General features: G+C 48.4%; 1 protein-coding gene across 3 annotated transcripts in view; it reads left to right on the forward strand.

The window, feature by feature from the left end:
- The window catches only part of Pka-C1 (Protein kinase, cAMP-dependent, catalytic subunit 1), a 304993-nt gene that overhangs the window by 185490 nt on the left and 97355 nt on the right, over window positions 1-22148 (forward strand). Inside the window, exon 1 of one of the 3 annotated variants that reach the window (XM_075874947.1) lies at window positions 13672-14114. The exons of 1 other annotated variant lie outside the window; for it this stretch is intronic. In XM_075874947.1, coding sequence (XP_075731062.1) covers window positions 13901-14114 — 214 coding nt within the window. In that variant the 5' untranslated portion in view covers window positions 13672-13900. Of the gene's footprint in view, window positions 1-13671; window positions 14115-22148 lie in introns of those variants that run through there. One more of the 3 variants, XM_075874948.1, reaches the window with a different exon arrangement.

Genomic DNA, 22148 nt, shown 5'->3' on the forward strand with positions numbered 1-22148 from the left:
TCATCATCGCGTGATGACGCCACCTTATGACGTCACATATCGCCAGAATTTGCGACGTCATTTTGACGTCACCGTGGCGTCACAAGATGACGTCATCACGTGAAATTGTAGCTTGCTCTAATGTGGGCCGATCACGGTGGCACTGCGATACCAGGACCAGGAGTAACGATTGTTGGGGTTTCTCGTCCCAAAACCGACATGGGACGGAGAGACGCCGTAAGGGAGATATCCGGAAATTTCGACCACCTGGGGTTCTTTCACGGGCACCTAAATCTATGAAGTACGTGGGCCTGAAGAATTTACACCTTTCGAAAATGTGGACGCCGTGGCTGGAATTCGATCCCGTGACCTTCAGATCTGCAATCTAGCAGCATAACCACTAGCATCAGGAAAGGCGCGAAGGGTTTCTTTTTGGTGCATTTCCGCGATAGCCTGTTTAGAGATGACAGCCAGCTGATGTAGTTGGTGTGTTTCCATGCTGAGGCTCGGCGTGTGAACAGGGACGAAATAAAGAGTGATTGGTGAGAGTAGGTTAGCTTTGTATAGATTTCTCTCTTCTGTACGTGTTTGCACTTCCAGCCGCAGGCTGCGTCGTGGTCGACTGAATTGCGCGTCCGCCGAGCCGCAATATTCGACCGCATTCTTTCGAGGGTCGCGCAAGATGGAAAGAGACCGTTACGAAATCATCTGGGAGAGAGAGCGCTTCCTTCTTTCTCATTCGTGTGTGCTGTGAAATATGGGGAGTCAGCGCGGAGGCAGAATGCCGGCGTAACTTCTCGGAAAGAGGCACAGATGCCCTCTGATCTGTACGCGAAGTAAAAAGGGGACGCTCAGATTGCGTGTGCTGTGCCCCACCCTGTTCGCAACACCGCTTTTTGTGCCGAGTGGGGCTCGATGGAAATGCGACGCGCCCAGGGATCTTTTGCGGAAAATTGCCATTTTCATTCTGTACTCTTTACATTCTCAATTAGGCAGTGATATTATTTGTAGTGGTTTAACGCACCAAAACTACGATATTCCGTTGTAGAGGACTCCGGAAGTTTTGACCACCCGTAGGTATAACATGCACCTATATCTAGAAAGGCCAGCTTAAGGTCTAGTTGGTTGTACATAGTTAACACCTGTATCACGCTGTTTGAAACGAAAAACACAAAAAGTGTGTGTCCTACCTGTGCTACAGTGTTCTTTACCTAAATCTAAGAATACGGCGCTCGAGCATTATCGCTTCAATTGAAACTGTGGCTGCCAGGATTCGAACCCTCGACCTGCGGTTCAGCAGTCGAGCACCATGATTACTGTACCACCATGGCGGGTATTTAGGCAGTAAATACGTCTCCCATCATTCCCTTTGCCGCACACATAGGCCCGGATCAGGACAAAGTTGACTGCTGCCGTGTCTCTTCAAAAGGTCCGCTGCACAACCGAACAGCTTTTTCACTAGCGTGCGCTAATTTTGTACTTTTCAGCGAGCTCCGCGCCAGAGCATAGCATGGTCTTGTAATACATGATGCAGCAAGGGGGCGGGAAAGGGAAAAGATGGTGAGAAGGGGAGAACGAGTACAGAGAGAGAAAGAGAGAGAACTGGGGGCAGAAAGAGTAAGAAACATATAAATAAAGCGAATTAATAGTGAAAAAGATAAAAGGCGAGAATGACTGCAGATACAGGAAGGAAGAAATACATATGAAAATCGGAAAAGAAAAAAACGAGAAAAGAAAAGGGAGAAAGACAAATATAAGTAGAATGACTCAGAGACAAATATAAATAAGAACAGTCTAAACAAATATTAAACAAAGAGCCATCATAGCCAAGTGCAGTATAGTATTGCATGGGGACGGAGAGAGAGATGAGAGGAGATTAAAGCATAGCGAAGCTAGGAAAAATTATAGGTGCCCACCACCTTCACTTTGGCCCAGCCTTGCTCGATTTAGTGCCACCTGGGCTAAATTTTTACATGTGCCCAATTTAAGCCCGCTGTGTCTGGGCACGCCAACGCGAGAGGTTGCTGGATTGGCTTGACGGGCGTCCTTTGCAGTATAGATCGTAGGTTGTGACTGTGAGATTGTAGGGCGCCTGATGCACTGCTATTATAATGATTATGATGCTGGCGATGATCATCATCATAATAATTTCTTTATTTTCCTTCAACGATGAAGGAGACTGGACAAAAGTTGCTTGGAACACAAGCCACTTGACAAAGGCCCACAGCCACCTCTAAAATGCATGCAGACAGTGAGAGGACACATGGGCAAAAAAAAAAAAAAGAGAAAGAGAATGAGAGATAGAGAGCGAGAATATCATAGAGAACACATATTCAGAATACAATATATCCGAAAATTAATACGATTTCGTTCAAAACACTGTCACATCAGCAACAAAAATTGAGAGAGCAGTATATTACTTTTGTTTACTGTGTGAGCATGGATGGGTGAAATGTTCGCGCAGTGTCCGTGCAGAAGTTATTCGTTTTGAATAGAGTTCCAAATTGTTGGTATTTATGGTATTCTCTGCATAGAGAAATTTACCCGCGCAGTCACTACCTAGTCCTGTGTGACGAGTGCCAGAAGAAAATACGAGCGATTGTCATGTTTCGTCCCAAGCCGATGTGATTATATGCCGCATGTGGTCGATTTGCCCTAACGCGCACTGCCGTGGCGGTTGTTCAAAGAGGCGTTATTTCTGCCAGGAGGGTTCTACGCCCTAACTTCATCGTTTACTTTGTGTGCATCGTCTCTCGGAGACGGGCCTGCACTGCAGCGCGTTCCTCTCTCTCTCCCGTCTCAACTCACGCGGCAACAACCTCTCGTGCATGGCGCGGCCGTCGACGCCCACGCACACGTGACCACCGCGCGTGGACGACCGCCGCTTCTCCCACACGCTTTCTCCGTGGCTTGCAGCATGATTGACGGGCGAACCATTTCATTATGCCTTGCAGTCTTTGTTTGCCGGGCTCGGGACTTGCGTGTAAACATCGTTGTGACGTCTACAGGCTTCATTTGAGTGGGTCGCTGATTTGATGTGCATCGATGGCGATAAAAGGCTGCTGCTAGTAAACGTGGACAGCATGGTGTAAGAATCGTTGGTGTAAATGAAAGTGGCACTCGGCCTTGCTCTCTGGATTTCGTGCCGACCGGTTGTGCCCCCGCGATTTCCAACGACAGCGCAGCTCTGGCCGACTGGCTCGCCTTACGCCATCTCCTGCCGCCGACAAGAGCTCTCGCTGAGTGGTGCCCCGTCCTCGGACTCCTGTGACTGTGTTTCCATCTTTCTTATCTTCTCCTTGCTTCTGGGTGTCGCTGTCCTTGCGCCACGCTCTCTCCTTCCCCCGCTTAAGGTATATTAAAGGCATAGAGATACCTTTAATCCTATCCTTTCAGTCCCTCCTTACCCCCATCCCTCGTCAGCTACTGTTGAGGTGTCGCACTCTGATGCAGACAGTTACGGGGCTCACTTTTCTCTTCTTTTCTCTTTAAGAAACACATAAGGAAGTGACGCTCCTGCGAGCACGGCACCACCGCATAGCATCTCTCGCTGGAAGCTGCCACAGTTTAGTCGCTGAATGTGATTCGCACTTTGTTCCAGCGCCCTCATTCTCTATCGATGCCAAAGTCACAGATGACTCGCCTAACGCGGATGTCGACCGTCGCCGTACCGCGGCGTGGCGGCCGACCCAAGGTACGCAAAAAAAAAAAAATTGTTGCGTGATTCATCATCACGTGACGTCAACGTGAATTTAGAAGTGTGACAGCTTGGGCTAGTTGGTATAACATGACGATCAAAACGACGACACAGAGACAAGAAGGACACGAAAGCCGTAATATTTATTGGATAGCTGTGATTTCATCCTTTGTTGTGCTTCCATTTCCTGTACTGTTTTATGGCACGGGGTGTGTTATTTGTCTAGCGCCGTTTCTCCCAAAAAATAATTTGCATAATGCTTTCCAGAAGCACTCCACTAATGAAAAAAAAAACAAGGCCACAGCGTATGAACGCAAATGTCACATTTGTGTGTTTTCTGCCGCCTTTAGAGATGATCTCGCATCCGTATTTTTTTCTTTGTGTTTTTTTTCGTTTGTTGGCGGAAGTCGAGCAATAAAAGCCAGGGAAACAGGACGTCATCGGCCACACTGCGTTCTTGCACCTCCGCAGTAATATATATATATATATATATATATATATATATATATATATATATATATATATATATATATATATATATATATATATATATATATATATATATATATATATATATATATATATATATATATATATATATATATATATATATATATATATATGAGATCTAACAGACAGTAATGCCAAGGAATGTACAGGGGAAGTTATTAGAACCATTCCTCTGCATTACTGTCTGTTAGATCTCATTAATATTGTGTTAAAAACACGGAAAAACGAGCCCTTAGGTATACACTTCTTTCCCTTATATATATATATATATATATATATATATATATATATATATATATATATATATATATATATATATATATATATATATATATATATATATATATATAACGAAACTAATCAGTCTTTCTTCTCAACAATTTTTGCCATGAAGTCTTTCGAGGCGCCTTAGACGCACATGCTGTCATGGATTCGACTGCTGCTGGGCGATCTGTAAATGCATAATTGAAGTTTTTGCGCACACACACAAGGACACAGAAGAAGGGAACACAAGGACCAGCGCAGACTAACAACTGATTTTTATTAAGTAAGAAAACAGAATATATACGCTTCCTTGCACCCCATGATCACCGCGCATGAGCAAAAACGGCATCGTACAATCTTAAAAAACCATAAATATCACATGTTGTTCAGCAATTCAATTTCTTTTTCACTAAGCGATATCGACGGATGGCTGATGCACATATCTTTAAGTCTAGATATGTGCCACGCTTCTACTATTTCTCTTGTTGTCTGAAGCGTGGCACATATCTAGACTTAAAGATATGTGCATCAGCCATCCGTCGATATCGCTTAGTGAAAAAGAAATTGAATTGCTGAACAACATGTGATATTTATGGTTTTTTAAGATTGTACGATGCCGTTTTTGCTCATGCGCGGTGATCATGGGGTGCAAGGAAGCGTATATATTCTGTTTTCTTACTTAATAAAAATCAGTTGTTAGTCTGCGCTGGTCCTTGTGTTCCCTTCTTCTGTGTCCTTGTGTGTGTGCGCAAAAACTTCAATTATGCAGCAGTACCAACTAGCCCGTCTTTCCGTATTATTGCGATCTGTAAATGATAGGCTTCAACCGAGCCCGTTATATTTAGAAACGAAAAGTTGAAAAAAAGAAAGAAAAAAAGAGACCCTTCGAAGCTTAGCAAGTGCTCGGAGCTCCGGGAATAAGTGGTGAAATCGGGTTTCCCATGCATTCCAAAATCATGCATTCGCGAAATCGACGATATTCGATATGAGGAATTTGCATTCCACTCGAGTTTCGCGACACGGTCTCTGTCTGGAGATATTATGCTACGCCCCGCTCGCGTAATGTACTGAACCACTAGTGCAAAAGGAATTTAGAGACGTTTTATATGTAAACAAAGCTTTTATCCCCCTTCTTTTTACTTGTTATATTTTTTTCTTCTAACAGGAATAACGTCCTGTTCTGTTTACATTCAGTCGTCGTTTCTTCGAGGAATGGTACGTTGCGTTGGGGAAGGGTGACGGTCTGCATACTTGGCGGGTCGCTCAGCTATTAGCCGGCGCCGAGAAAGCGAGTTATACCTTCCTGCGTTTGGGAGGGATACGTGATGTTTTCTATCACTTGATACGTGAAGCAACTAGTTCGGAAAAATCTTGTGAAAGCTCTGACTTCCCAAGTCGAATTAACGTTCTTTGCTGGAAATGCCGGTTTCGCCTATAGGAATAACAGTGCAATGACGTGTCCTTAAATGCGATCTCTTACGTTAGCTTTTGCTTTTCGGCGTAACTTTAGCGACAGATGAAAATATTGCCGTACAAAGTGCAGTTAGTACGTTCCTACGTTGTAGGAGGCGTGGACAGGGGGTCGAAACAAAATGTTGTTTTCTTTCTGTTTTAGTTTTGTTTCAGCACAAAAGTTCCCATTCTGTTTCTGTTCCGAAACTAAAAAAAACGTTCCGCAATGGTTCCTGACGGTTTTCGTTTGTATGCAAAATTTTAATTTAAAGCGACGATACACACATTCGATTTGTTGCATAATATATGCTTGCACTTCTCTAAACAATGGGGGACAGGCACAAAACACGTTCTTCCGACGTTCTTCAGAAGTAATCTTACCACAAATCTATACTAGCTAGCAGTGCACAAAACCTGCAGTGCCCCTGTATAATTTTTTGTTTTGATTTTATTGTGATAGAAATTATATGGACACTCTCCGCTGTATTTTACCGCCGGCGTTGATGCCATGCACCGTATATGTATACGTATCTATGTATATATGAAAACGCAAGAAAGAATAAAATCCAGAAAAAAAACACTCCGGCACGCGGAATCGAACGTGGGAGCTCTGTGTCGTGAAAGCGAGGCGTTTACCACTGAGCCACCCCGGAGCACATCCTTCACCGTTCAAACGTCAAGCTACTTATATCTACCACTTACCGCTGCTAACGAGCATCTCGGCGGGGAATGTGTTTTCAGCATTACCACCAAGATGGCGCAATGAGCGCGCATCGCCACATCGCGTGGCAGCGTCCGCTCTAATCTCCTACGTGCACTTTGCCCGGCTTAGAGAAGGGGAGCGACGCTCCCTCGCTCGCCCTTATCTTGCGGCGGTGAGGAGGGAAAGGTCGTACGCGTTGGCTGGCCTCGGGCTTTACCTGGAACGATTCTGCTTTAGTTACCAGGTGCACAAAGGTCACTGCAATCATTGCAGTCTCCGTTTGTGAAAAGTGCGTGCTTTTGAGACTCAGCAAAGTAACAAATGAGACGCTTATTCGCGTGCATCCGTACCTGTGAGTGCGGTAGGAACGCGGGGCATGTTTCGATCTGCTTTCCATTCTGCGCGTGCCCTTTCAATTCGTTGTTATCGCGTTCATTGCTTTGCCTTTCCGGCAAAGCCGTGACTTTTTAAAAAGATAATTATGATTTTTTGGCAGTCTCCCTGCTTTTGTCAAGGGAGTGAGCATGATGTGACAAGCAGTGAGTGAATGTGCTCTCTGTTGGGCGAATCTGCCATTATGATGAAACAAACCAGCACCGAGAATTCTTTTTCCACGTTGGACTGTCTAACAAAGACACGAAAGTCAACTTGGGTTAACTCAAGCATCTCTGGTTGCCTGTTCTCGTTTTTCGAACAATTGCAACACATCTTTAATTTAAACATCTTTAATTTAAAGATTTCGAAATGAATAGCTTGTGAACAGCATAGAGTTAACTCGTCTTGCGCATATGTCTTGCGCAACAGTAGCGCGCAACTTTAGTTGGCGCTTCGAGGGGTCCACGGTATATCTTTGCTCCATGCAGACAAAAAAAAAGCTATTAAGGCGCAGCAGCTTGTGTCCTCGCGAGCCATATGTATCAGCGTGCTCGCCGCGTCTACTGAGATAGCTCCGCACTTGAGACGCACTCGAATCACTGAACACTCGAATGGGAAGCCCTTGTCTTTCTCTCCGGTGTTTTTCGCACCAAGACGGACGTGGGGCCACTCGGAAAGGAAGATAAAAAAAGGCGGCCCAACGTAACGTGCGATTGTGCCCGATACTTGGATCCTGTTTTGTCTCCGTTGACCAAATGTGCCACCTCTCGCAGGAAAAAAAAAACGACTTCTTATCCTTACATTCGATCTTCAATTTTGAAAGCAAAAGCCTTAACTGTCTCTTTGCACGATGAAAAAATCCTTTAAACAGGGGTAGTGTGTCCGAGCCGAACTTTCGACAAGTGGGCTTGTCTTCTTCAAGGCGTCCTAGCATTGGAGAAGACAAGCCCACTTGTTGAAAGGTCGGCTCAAACGCACAGCCGCCGTTTTACGGATTTTAGATGCGGAGCATCTAATACTCGAGGCTTGTAGTGCGGCGCCGTCCCCAAGCTTCCTCCTCCTTCTTCCACCATCTGTGCATCCCTTCCTCCTCTACACACCGCGCGCGCTTCACTCCTCCACCATCTGTGCACCCTTCCTCCTCTACACACCGCGTGCGCTTCTCCTCTTCACGAACATTCGCTAGCTGTATAATGTAGCGCGCATGCGCCGTCGCGCTTCGAGAACATCGGCAGCTGACGCGCGCGCATGCGCCGTTGCGCTTCTCCCCCTTCTCGAACATTCGACAGCTGACAGTGCATGCGCCGTCGCGCTGTATATATACTCAAGGTCGGCGCTCGCTCGCTCAGTTGCCGCTTGTCGGTTGGTTTGTACGGCGCGTCGACGTCCAAGGTCGCAGTGAAATGAATTCAGGAAGGAAGAATTGCGACTTACTTGGGCCATGGACCCAAGTAAGTCGCAATTTAACACCCCATTTCACAACCACGTTAACCAATTTAGCCATCGACCCAAGTAAGTCGCACTTTAACACCCCGTTAACCAATTATATGCTCCGCATCCTCCTCAGTGTTCCCCCGAGGGAAGCTGCGGGCAATTTTTTTGTCATCCTAAGCTTTCCCTTCCATGCCGTTCCCTTTTTTTTCGGGAGGGGGGGTTACATTTAGATATTAAAGACAAAGGAAAAGTGGCCTGCATCTTGACGTCACAAATCGCCTTAATTTCTGATGCCATCGTGAAATCGTAACATGCCGTCAACCCACGAAGCCGTTGCTTGCTCAGTGGTTGGCGGATCCCTGAGGTACTGCAGCACCACGGGAGGTGCAGAAAGTTTCAGGGGGGCTGGGCGGGAAAGGTTTTTTATGGGCTCAGCACTTTAGGCTGTCGTTTGCTGTCGTCTGCTGTCGTCTACGCTTGGCGTAACGCTCCATGCGTAGCACACTGAGCGCGCTCATGGCAAGAAGTCTCCTTCCTCATTTTCTTCGAGTGCCTTGTTGGTCACTTGTCGTCATCAGCAAAAAAGAAAAAGAAAAGATACTGTGGTTTGCGTGACGCAGGCGAACCTTGTATAAAAATAGAAAAATGAAGCAAACGTGGAGTAGCCCCGCCGTGGTGGCTAAGGTACTCGGCTGCTGACCCGTAGGTCGCGGGATCGAATCCCGGCTGCGGCGGCTGCATTTCCGATGGAGGCAGAAATGTTGTATGCCCGTGTGCTCAGATTTCGGTGCACGTTAAAGAACCCCAAGTGGTCGAAATTTCCGGAGCCCTCCACTACGGCGTCTCTCATAATCATATGGTGGTTTTGGGACGTTAAACCCCACATATAAACCAAATCAAATCGGGATAAGCGCGCTCGCATATGACCCTGGCCGTAAAGGCGATGTTCGCTCGGTTGAAAGAGGAGGCTAGCGCATCCTTCCCCGTATATAGCTATATAAATACATATACATATAGGTGAATGAGGGTAGCGGTGGTGGAGACGGCAAAAACCAGCCTAGACTGTTAATATAATAGCTATCGCAATAATAGAGGGATAAATAAAACAGAACACGAAAAAAAAATGACAAAAGGGAAGAAAGAAGAGAAAAGGAAAAAAAACGAAAGAGAAACAAAGAAGGCTGTCGAGCTCGGAATTCTCTTCAGGCTTGGCACCTATATATAGTGCGAAGCTGCTGTATCATTACTTTTTTTTCATTCTTAAAGGCTGTCAGGCAGCTTTAGTATGCATGTACTCTCAGACATTAAATGCTTCAGAACTCGCTGTGGTGAGCTACGTAGGTTGCTTGAATTGCGCCCTCTTTGTGAATGTTCACGCATAATAGATGCTTCATCAGTGCCCATGCCAGAGAAAAAAGCGAAGAGTGCCAGCGAGCTTCTTGGTGTGCTCTATGGTCTATCTACGCCAGACCGTAAAGCTTCTCGCATTTACCCAGAGGAAGGAATTCTGGTGCTGCGATCATTCAGCCATCGTGGGAACGATGGCAGTATACGGATTTGCCTGATCTTCGTGCCTGCGGCTTCCAGCGCACTTGTGGCTTTGTTTATTGCCGTGTTTTGGCCTTTGTTTCGAATAAAAGAATGCATCGTTGTAAACTTCGTGACCAGATTTCAATTGGTGAGCACAAAAGCGTTAGGGTGGCAAAGTGAAACTGCTGAACGTTTCCTCAACTTCTTTTTGCGACAAAGCGCTTTCACGCCCCACAAAGCCAAATGGAACCGAAAGAACCAACATGATAATTGATGTTAGTGCAGACTATAAGGACACAGACGAAAGGAGGTACATTCAAGGGAACGCAGCTCGACCTTTCAACAATAGTGTATTACTCGCTGATCCCGCCAGTATATGCCCTCACACCGTCATATGTCCGTGTCCTTAGTCTGCGCTACCATCAGTTGTTATGGTACCATACCAACAAGTCCCAATCGCCACCCTCATCGAAAGAACAAAGTTTGAACAAATCCGTGTGCCAACCATCGTTTCCGCTCTTGCCGAAGACTCCGTCCGTTACAGCTCCCGTAGACACTGGCGCCAGAGTTCCCTGCAGCGTACTTATAGGATACTCTATGCGCCAGACTACTCGTACCCCGTAACAGGAGCGAAGAGGTATTGAGTGCGTCTTAAACGTGAAGAAAGGTGAGAATACGCCTCGCGGGAACGTGCTGCTCCTTGTACGCGACGTGGCAGTCGTAAAGTGCTCGGTGTAGAGGTACTGTAGCATGCGAGAATGCAAGGACGACCAGGCTGTATACGAAAATCGCTCAGGGTATGTTACGCGTCTATCACGCTTCGCTAACTACGGCTCCTCTTTCGACACCCCCCCCCTCTCTCTCTCATCCACATTTTTTTTGTTTTTCTTCGATAATTTCTTGGCACGTCAGAAAGTTTATACCGTGTGCGTAGCCTTCATTTTGTAGCGCGGCCACGCCACGCGTCGACGTATCACTGGCGTAGTCAGGGGGAAGGAGTGTGTTATGTCTCACACCTTGCCCCCCCACTCGCCAGAAAAGTGAATTTTGATGCGTATACACGTACACGAACTCATGCAAACACGCTAGAAGAGACGCAAAGGTGTAGTTGAACTCTCCCATCCCCACCCCACTCACCGTGGTAGTCTAGTGGCTAAGGTACTCGGCTGCTGACCTGCCGGTCGCGGGATCAAATCCCGGCTGTGGCGGCTGCATTTCCGATGGAGGCGGAAATGTTGTAGGCCCGTGTGTTCAGATTTGGGTGTGCGTTAAAGAACCCCAGGTGGTCAAAATTTCCGGAGCCGTCCACTTCGGCGTCCTTATAATCATATGGTGATTTTGGGACGGTAGCGTCATGTATCAATTCCCCCCCCCCAACAACAACAACAACAACAAAATCCGTGGCTACACGCCTGCAACATTAAGAAGTCGATGAAAGAAAATGCGTACGAATTTCCTTGGTGGTTTTCAGTTTGCCTTGACCTCTCCAGCATATTGCGGTATTCAGCCTAGCACATTTTCAGTATTCTCTACGACGTACAGTCGCGCCCAGCATGAGTTCCAACGCGTCGTTTGTGCTATAAGTGGCACTAACATTGCAAAAATGACACCAGGATTTACGCGAGGAAAATGAGAAGTAGTTAATGTTGCAGTTACTAGTACGCTCTAAACCAATGCAACCTTCGCTGGTTTCATGAGGCCTGGGCCCTCTTCAACGACTGCCACCTTGTTGCAAGTCATATTGAGCGCGACTGTCCATATCCAGACAGTCGGATCAGAGTGCCTCTCTGGGTACCGAAAGCTTTCGCGACAGCGAAACCACGTCTCTTTATGGACACATGACAGCAACGCGACTTCCCTCTTGTGTTTCGCGTTCCCTGTAACTCCCAACCATCGTGTTTCCTCTAAGCGCTGCGGGTTCCCCTAGCTGCGCTCGTGCACGCTGCTAGCGCGCACGCGTTATTTGCGCGTCGTAGACGTTGTCTTTCTTCCTCGAGCGACAAGCTGGCTGTCTCCTCGGACGTCTGAGCAGACCTCCTTTGTTCGTCGCCGTTCGCTTGCCACGCACAAGCGCAGATCCTAGCTGCTGCTCCATCGGCGTTCCGTCATTGGCCGCGATAAGCTTCGAGCCGGCGAACCACACCGTTACACAAGCGCAGCAGCAGCCTGCCGTGGTGGATTCGTCGCCGCGACTGCGTCCTGCGGGACCGCCTGCTTGGGAACGACGTCGAGCTCTTCTGCGTGTACGCGCCAGTTGTGTGCCATAGTTGTGCTGCGCGTCGTTCTAAGGCAAAGAAGAGTGTTCCTGCATTTGCGAGGCGAGATAGCGTGTGGTGTTGAGAAGGGCGCCCTCCGATTCTGCAGGGGAGTCTCGGAGCGCGCGCGCGTGTGTGCGTACCTGGATCTAACCTTGACTCGAGCGGCTCACCTCGCCGTGATCAGCGGCACTCCGGTGAGAGACGGACTTTTTTATCGGCGTCGCCACCCCATTAGGATTCGTGGCGGCATCCCGCGACGCTCCCAGGGTGTATACGTAAGAGCTTCGGCTGCAGAAGCGGCGCTGCTGCTGACGGCGACGGACCGGCGATATATTATATTTTTTTCTATCTTGTCTTTCTGCTGGCGGGTCCCGGCTCGCTCGCACGCCCTCCTGGTCTGCGTGCCGTACGCATCACGTACCGCGACCGCGTCCAGCAGCTTTCTCGAGTTTCTCCTCCCGCCCCTTTCAGACCTGTGTAGGACTTCGTCTGGTGATAGCCTCGTTGTGTGCGTTTCCTGTGTGTATCGCGGCGGACACGTCATCTTGCGACGACATCGTCCGTAGCGGGACAACGCTTCGACGACGACGACGAGCACAGTCAATGATGGAGGACGTAGTCTTCCGGTGTGCCGTTTGATACCGTTCGCTTTGTGGTGACACTGATAAGTGTTGGGTGCTTCGTGTGAGATAATTCGTGTTCGAGGTCGCCGCCGCAGAGTAGTAGACTACAGCTTGACCGTGCTTCGGGGGAAGTGTTGCACCCCAATTCCCCGTACATTGTAGACCTCCATATTCTGTGAATCTTGCAGCGACGTCTGTGTGGGTCGACGTTAAGTGTTCAGCATCCGACCTCAAGTTTGACTCAAAAAAAAGGTGGTCCTCCTGTTGCCGGGACAAGTGACCGTTCACGAGGACGAGTTTCGGAAGGAACCTCAACCAGGTGCGTTTACGCACGCGGTCTTCGCTAGTGTTTGCATCTAGGGTGACAGGCGAACGAAGCAAAGTGCGACTTCTTGGAGTGGGAGCCTGGTGCAACTTGAGCAACGCAGGCGAAAGGGCGTCGCTTATTTGGAATTTTGGCCACGCCGGTGGTCCGCCAACCTGTCGGCCAGGAGGAAGACTCCCGTTGCACGGCTCGTCGAGCCTTGGAGAAGGGCTGTAAAAAGCGGCAGCGCTGTGAGCGACGGCTGCTTTCTTCGTTGCATCGCCTTGCGAGGAAGGCAGATACGCGACAGGAAGCTGAAAAATCACTCTTCCACTGCCGTGTACTGACTCCCGCCCCTCCTGGGACCCTTGCTCGCTCGGCCGTGTTGTACACCGAAGGGCGTAGCAGTCGAAATTTGTGTCGCCTAGGCTTCTGACACGAGGAGGAAGAGGACGACGAAGAAGGTGACAAATTCAGCAAAAGTCACCCGACTAGCGAAAAAAAAAAGAAGGATCGACCTAAAGGCCACGGAGTCGACGTTGAGGTCTCGTGCATCACCACCACCTCTCACGTCCTCTCGCCGAAGCTGTGTCGCTGCGATTGGTGTCGCGTAGTGTTTGACAGCAGGCAAAAGGGGGTGAGAGGAAGAGGAAGAAGAGCGAGTGGCCGCTTGGCGCGCTGGCCGTTGGAACGCTCGAGCCGGCCGCCGACGGTCGGCGGCAGGCGCATCGGCATGGCGCCGCGCACGACCGTCCCGGCGGAGGTGGTCTGATGAGCAAGATGCGCAAGTGGTTCGGCGGCAAGAACAAGCAGAACGAGCCGGGAGCGCAGCTTGCCTCCGAGAAGAGTGGTCATCCCAGCAAGGCGTCCTCGCCGTCACCGCATCAGCAGGCCGGCGTACAGCTGCGACCTGCCAACTCGACCGGGAACGCCAGCCTCAGCTCGCCGGACGCGACCGAAGAGGACACGCACACGTCCTTCCGATGTAAGCCACAACCGAATTTCATTCACAGTAGTAAGCAGTTTGGACGAACTGGTATAATCATACTGGGCTCACGCCGTCTCGTCCCCCCTTCAGCCCCTACGTTTGTTTCCTTTTACTTTGTGCTGAGTTGCGCTAAAAACACGCAATTGTCATTCACTGCGATACGAGAATCGCGCTGAGCTCCACGCGACCATTGGCTCGCGTAGTTTCCCCTGGATAAAGTTACTGCCCTTGTTCGCTTATCTCGCGATTCGTAAGCGCAAGATGTAAGATCAGTTGATGCGTGGACATCATTCCGTAGCTCACCTGTCTTGAACCGTCATATCAGCGGCGTAAATAATGGCGGGGGGGGGGGGCTGAGCACCCCTTAGAAGTGTTTTCCCGTGAGATTTATCTTGCAAACGTCACATTCGAATTGAGTCTTGAATTTATTTCCGGAAAACCAACTCTAATATCTGAAGCACTTCGAACTACTGATAGAACAAAGCGGCCGCCACTGCAAAATGCGTGCCAGCCCCTCGTAGTCTTTATGGATTTACGCCACTGCGTTATTTCGTCATGCTTATTGAATGGCACATTCACGCCTGGTATACGTCGGCGGTTGTCCGAATTCTTTTTGAACACCTACATTCTGCGTCAGAACTTTAGGTGCAACTATAGGAACTGCACATTACATGTTTGCTCGCTTAATGAGAACAGGCTGCGTGCCTTGTTAAATAGTGGTTTATTTTATTGATGTTTTGTAACTTGTTAGTTAGGCATAATGACCGAATTGAAAGCATACTTGCCGAAGCTGCGATAATCAGCTACGCACGTACGTTTACTTCAGTAATGGTGGTCAGCTAGTAAACAGTGATGGCGTTGCCAACTGCAAAGCTGAGCCAAAATCATCTCTCTGCAACCGCGACGTCATTTTGCTAGGAAATACTAGTTCATTTTTGCCATCAAAGACACTGCACATGGCTCATTGGAGTGCGCTTGCAGTTTGGGCGGCCCGCCCATGCATGTCTTGCATATTTTTTTTTTGTATGTGTAGCCGCAAGAATTCTCGTTGAAGTTACTGTACTCACGATATTGTCAACCAAACGATTTGCAATTATTCTCCATTTCTTTGAATCCCTTAGCGCTGTCTTGCTTTATGCTATACATTTTGCGAACTTGCCTACGGAGCACACGGTGGAGTTTCAATGGTCTTGTTGGTTCAATGGGTGCGCAGATGGTAACAGCTGTTCGATAGAGACTCAATAGGTGCAGTTCTATAATAAGCAAGGGCGTAAAATATTTCACTCACATATGAGTGACATTGACAGGATAGCATGGGGTGCTTTAAGTTTCGTACCCCTGTCCCTCAATAAACAAAAAGCTTTATAATAAAGTTTATCGCATGTAAAAATAAAGTTCTTTGTATGTATTGCTACGTAACTATCGCATGAAGGGTGAACCATTCTGTGGACAAAAGACGACGAAGAGGACTGGTTTGCTCGCTCTGTGTGCTGCGCTCCGATTTTATCGGTGTAAATACACTGGCAAATAGTCACGTTCCGTCTCATTTTACCTAATAGTATGTATGTATGTATGTATGTATGTATGTATGTATGTATGTATGTATGTATGTATGTATGTATGTATGTATGTATGTATGTATGTATGTATGTATGTATGTATGTATGTATGTGTGTGTGTGTGTATGTGTGTATGTATGTATGTATGTATGTATGTATGTATGTATGTATGTATGTATGTATGTATGTATGTATGTATGTATGTATGTATGTATGTATGTATGTATGTATGTATGCATGTATCGGTTGTTTCACCGGTCGATGGTTGGTCGTCGCTTCACGCACTCGTCGCAAACGTGCTCTTCTGCAAGAGAGGTGGCCGGATGTTGTGGACCTCTCCACCTGCTCTGCTAATGGCACGCACAATACGGCAACTGAATGTCGCACCTTCGTCTGCTCGCGTGCGTGTGCGTCTGTGCGTGTGTGTTTGCACTCACGAGATGTTAATATTTGCGCACTTGAAAGCACCGCTCAGAGCAGAAAATGGTCCATTTCGTTCACGCCGCGACGTAGGAGATAGCACACACGCGAGTGACGTTTGACGAGAGTGGTGGTTCCTCTCTGAGGCGGTGTAGTCTGACCGTAAACAAGATAGCACACAGCGCCGCGGTTGTTTTTCCTTGCTTTATATGTGTGAAGTATGCCGTGAGTATAAGCGCCGCCCTTGAGGAGTAACGCACGTCTCGCGTCATTCCGTCTCTGGTGTGTTCTCTCGCTGTCCTCGCTGGAAGTGCATAAAAATGTGTCTGTGCCTGTGTGTAAACGTGCGTGGGAAAACGGGGGGTGCGCTGTGCATCTGGCATCATGGTCTGCGTTACAAGCATCCCCAGACAGCTCTCGTGTATGGTCAAGGTTGAGATTACTTCAATTTTATTGTCTTTCCTAGTTGACAGCAAATACGCGACACTTGTCGCCTTCGTGATCATTACGTCACTGTCAATGCTCAAGCAAACTCATTTAAGTAGCTGCTCTTTTTTTAACTCGCTCAGTAGACTGCAGCAACTCGTCTCCTTCTAATGCCAAACTTGATCAAGTGTGTGTGTGTGTGTGTGTGTGTGTGTGTGTGTGTTTGTGTGTGTGTGCGTGCGTGCGTGTGCGTGTGCGTGTGCGTGTGTGTGAGTGTGTGTGTGTGTGTGTGTGTGTGTGTGTGTGTGTGTGTGTGATTGTTAACGTTTTCAACCCCCTTGCTCACAATCATTTAGTAGTAATTGTGTTCAAGCAGTCACTCATTCACTTCGTTTTTCACGCGTTAAATTGTTTTCAATGTTGGTTTTCTTCTGCTTCTGCTAGAACACATTAGGGCATCTGCAATTAGTAAATTAATATATATCATTTAACGTGCCTTGTTAACAAGTGGTCATTTTAGCCCTGTCGTACAGCGATGTTATGATTAAGCGTGCGCAGGGTTCACTTTTAGGGTGTGGGGAGGGGAAGGTTCGTCGAACGCAGCCCTCCCCTGCATATGATGCCAGTGTATGGGGCTGGCTTTGCGTGACATGTGATATGAGAGCCCACGATTTGAAAGCATATTGTAGCTTATAAACATGTGAAGATGATGCAGGACTCGTAACGGGATCACCAGGTAACCGTAAAAGATGGTTCGACAAAAGAATCTTTTTATCGCAACAAAAATGCCGCCTAAAACGGCGCTGTCACCGTGCTCGTACGACGGCTCATGGTGCATAAAACCGGCACGCATCCCAGATCACGAAGTCCTTTCACCGGGATTATGTTCCGCAAACATCGCGACTGCGTGATCTATTTGTCCGCAAGTCACGCACAGCGATAAAATGAAAATTTAAAAAAAATGCATTTTTACTGCGCATGCCTGTCAATTTATGTTGTCGCAGGGAGTGAGCGTGGACAGATTTTTCTCCACTTCATCAGCGGGTATGCAGTCCGGGCGACCTCGAATAACTCAGTGAAAAAAAAAAAATCCTCCCTGCTTGCATCCCTCTGAATAATGAGCCCGTTTTGAATAATTCGTTCCCGGCAGCCAATAGGCTCTCCGACGTGCTTGCTGCCGGGTAAGAGGGTTTTTAATCCGCTATCGCGCCTAGCCGCTGCGGTCTCCCCGCCATCAGACACGGTGGCTGCGACCTCGACCGCAAAGGAGGGAAGAAAAGAAAACGCCGGTGCTTCCGTGGCGAGAGAGATATATGGCTCGTTATCGGCGAGAAAGCCACCACCACTTGCCTCGCCTTGGCGGGGTTCCTCTAATGACGCTGCGATGGTCGCTGGGATTCCGAGACGCGGAGGTCTCGATGTGCAGTGCGCCCAAGGCCGAGATTCCCGGAATTCGCTAGTCCTCTTAAGACGCAGCACGCAACAGCTGGTTTCTTTGTGTCGGAGTTCAGACACTACGCTGCGTAATGTTGTTGCGCCGGTTGCATACATTTTGACCATATTGATTTTGTATTGTTCCACTATATAATGTCGCTTTACACAATCCGAGAAATGTTAGGTTAGAGGGGGGGGGGGGGGTTGTCAGGCACTTGTCTGGGATAAAGGGGCTAAAAGCAGAATAAAGGGGCTAAAGGCCTTTAGCCCCTTTATCCCAGACAACGACTTAATAAAATTAGCATGTAAGCACAGACGTGTGCACAAAAGTGGTGGGGGTGAAACTTGACCCCCCCCCCCCCCCAATGCTGTTACTCATTGCGACCTGTAAAGCCATTGCTTAAAGAGCAGAGTTTTGGCAATTAACCAGGCTTCTGGTCGTAATGGCGGCCGAAGTAACCTCGTGTTATATTCCGAGAACTTGCAAAGTCAGAACGATGCGCGAAGAGAAACGAATTATACAAGAACACGAAACGGACTATGACTTTGCGATACGGACGGGGGTTTTTTTTCGTTGTTCCATGTTTTTGTGTCATTCGTCGTTCTTAATCAATGCGGCGCATCGTTTTGACTTCGCACTGCCATACCAACTAGCCAGCCCCGCCGCGGTGGTCTAGTGGCTAAGGTACTCGGCTGCTGACCCGCAGGTCGTGTGATCGAATCCTGGCGGCGGCGGCTGCATTTCCGATGGAGGCGGAAATGCTGTAGGCCCGTGTGCTGAAATTTGAGTGCACGTTAAGGAACCACAGGTGGTCAAAATTTCCAGAGCCCTCACTACGGTGTCTTTCATAATCGTATGGTGGTCTTGGGCCGCTAAACAACACATATGAATCAATCAATACCAACTAGTCTTAGCGGGAAGCACTTTTAAACGTTATTCCGGATAACTGTTCTATTTTCCGTCATTTCTTCCGGGGAGCCTGGGACCAATGGTGCTGCCATTCTGAGAAACACGTGATGACTTCATTTTCGTCTTGATGCATTTTGTACCAGGGTTGGGATGGAGGGAGGGACCTGAGGTCGTGCTTAGACCCCCGCCCCCTACTGTGAACCTACACACGTATATGCCTGTTCACAAGCTTTGGCTTCATATGCCTGCGGCCTTGAAGCTGTAGGTGCGACAACCATGGGCGCGTGCATGGACGATTCCGCGCATAAGCGGGCGCAAAGTTTCCCGTCAGGGGAGGTGAAGGTTCATTGCAGCGCACCCCCCCCCCCCCGCGTAAAAGCCAATATAGGGGGCACACTTTGCGCCACCCTTTCCCATAAGTGACAAAATTGGAGCCTCTCCTCCTGTGCGCATGCCTACGACTACGATGCTTAAACACCGAAAATCATTCGTGCCGTTTCGAGGGCGCACTTTTTTACAAAGTGAAGATGGTTAAAATTCTCCTATATGGAGCCACACTTCTGATACCGATGTCACAGCTACATGCGAAAAATCGTGCAACGGCGTCAAGCTACTGCACGTAGCCAACTTGTATGGGTGATTTCCTGGGCCTGCGTTAACACACCGCGCCCGCATGCGCGGAAGTTAGCCATGTACCGCTGCCACGTGGCTTCCGTGCCGGATGCGCATTGGGCAACGGTATTCCGCACGCGCCTATGATCTGCACAAAGCCCGACCGGCACTTTTATCGGTGCACCACTACCGATGCCTAATGCGAGGTCTTCTGCGATATTGGCCTGATCCCGGTAGTGTACCCACCGAAGGAACTATTAAAGGTATGAAAATACTGGCGCAAGCTCTACCCGGCGGTTTCAGCAGTAGTTGCGACGACCGGCGCTCCGACAACATATTTAAGCCGTACTCTGTAGCATCGCTCCTGCGCGGCTCATTTCGTCGGCTTTGCCGCTGTGCACGCAACTCGTGCGGCCGAGCTGACGCGTGACACTTATCGGTACGTAATTGTAGCTACGAAGCAGAAACCTGGAGACTTACATAGAGGGTTCAGCTTAAATTGAGAACGACGCAGCGAGCAATGGAAAAAAAATGGTAGGTGTAACCTTAAGAGACAAGAAGAGAGCTGAGTGGATTAGGGGACAAACGGGGGTTAAGGATATCATAGTTGAAATAAAGAAGAGGAAATGGACATGGGCCGGGCATGTAGCGCGTAGACAGGATAACCGCTGGTCATTAAGGGTAACTAACTGGATTCCCAGAGAAGGGAAGCGGGTTAGGGGAGACAGAAGGTTAGGTGGGCAGATGAGATTAAGAAGTTTGCGGGTATAAATTGGCAGCAGCAAGCACAGGACCGGGTTAACTGGCGGAACATGGGAGAGGCCTTTGTCCTGCTGTGGACGTAGTCAGGCTGATGATGATGATGATGAATTGTCGCAAAGCGTCCCGCGCCCTGTTGGTAATCGGTAGATGCGCTCGGCTTGTCGGCACCGCACTCTGTGTGTGCGAGTCCGTGTTCTCGCCGAGTTTCTCGCTGCTGTGGTGTTTGCCATCGCCTCGCGAAACCACTTTCGCGGTCTTCCGAAGCTAGCGAGACATGTGAGGCTCGAAGAGCGGACTTGCGCGAAAAGCGCCTCCATTGCCGTTTATGCCGCTCACGTGCGTTTGGTGAACTTGATACGTGTTTCGCACGCTGGCAGCGTACCTCGGTTGTACCACTGACGCTGCTAAGGTGTTGGAAACGCTCTGCCACTGGGCCACTGCGCAGATGACGTGGCCGACCGGAGGTAGGCATTCTACTGAGATTAGTTTCTGTATTGTGGTGCCTCTGCTAGAATGCTATTTTATTATTTTTATTTATATTACACTCAAGGCCGAATGGCATTTGCAGCGCCTGCTCATTTGTTCGCTTATTACTTAGTTCTCTATAGGTTTTTCGTATTATTCATGTAAGGCGTTCCTATAAGTGTTTATCAAAATCCACTACTTTCTGACCGTCAATGTGCTATCATGAGTGATGTGAGGGGAAACACGCGAGCACGTGGCAAGGGGCCTCGAACCATACCAGGGTCGATCTGTGGCGACCACTATCAGGAACAAAGTGAAAAGTGTACCATGGTACGATAAATGGGTGGGAATAGGCCTAGAACAGCGTACGGAAAGCTTTGCGCAAACGTTTGTCACCACCGCGCATTGGTCGTGCGCTAACCTCTTGCGGACCCCTGTTAAGCGACGGATATAGCGGGCGACCGCTATGAACGCTAACCTATAGCGTGCGCTATTCTAAAACTACGTATAATGTCGGCACGCTCGCCTCCCTGTTGCTGATGAAATACAGCAGCTACTAATTATGCCTCATGGGCCACTCGCGGACATAAGGTGTGTTTCCCCTGTAGAACCTGACAGTGTGCTTCTATGGTTCCGCGCAAAATGCAGCCTTTTACTATTCGCTTCTGTGCGCGCCTAATTTTAAACAAAGATGCCCCAAAATACGAGTCTGAAAAAACGTTACTGCTCTTCGCTGCGCTCGAGTGCTACAAAAGGCGCTACGATATCCTAATATCAGGGATTTCACGTGCCACAACCACTACAAGACTAAGAGGTACGCTGTAGTGGAGGACTCTGGAAATGTTGATAATATGGTGTTCTTTTTTACGTGCATGAGTGCACTGACATTGCACAGCACACGCATTTTGCTTCCATGCGAATGCGACCGCTGCGGCCTGAATTGAAATAGCGACCTAGAATTATTTAGAAATAGTTTTATTCCGCCCAGTCGCAATTTCAGAGAGCGCTGAGTGAAGCGGAAGCAAGAGAGGCTTTCGTGTAAATGTAGTTACCTGAACGAAAAACAACAACAAAAAAAAATAACGCACGCACATGAGCACCACGATGACAACTCTTTTGGACGGAGACTCCTTCCCCAGACGTTGTAAATAAGATTGAAACCTCAGAATTGCACTGCCGATGCAAGATCAGCCTTTGTACTCCCGTGCAAGTCTGCCCCTTCTTTTTGCTGGGAAGGCCTGCTCGGATAGAGTGTTCGCATGAATCGCGACAGCCAACACAAACCCACGACGCAGGTGCATGGAGCTTGGTTGTTTACACGAAAACCACAGGTGTGTTTCGTGTACGTGGCCACACTTTGAACTTGTTTTCAAATGTGTTCTAGGCTTTATTATCCTATGATAACTCGTGCACGATGCGTCTGTGTCCACAAAAACATATCCC

Source organism: Rhipicephalus microplus, chromosome 10, assembly GCF_043290135.1.
Source record: "Rhipicephalus microplus isolate Deutch F79 chromosome 10, USDA_Rmic, whole genome shotgun sequence".
Classification (NCBI taxonomy): Eukaryota; Metazoa; Arthropoda; class Arachnida; order Ixodida; family Ixodidae; genus Rhipicephalus; species Rhipicephalus microplus.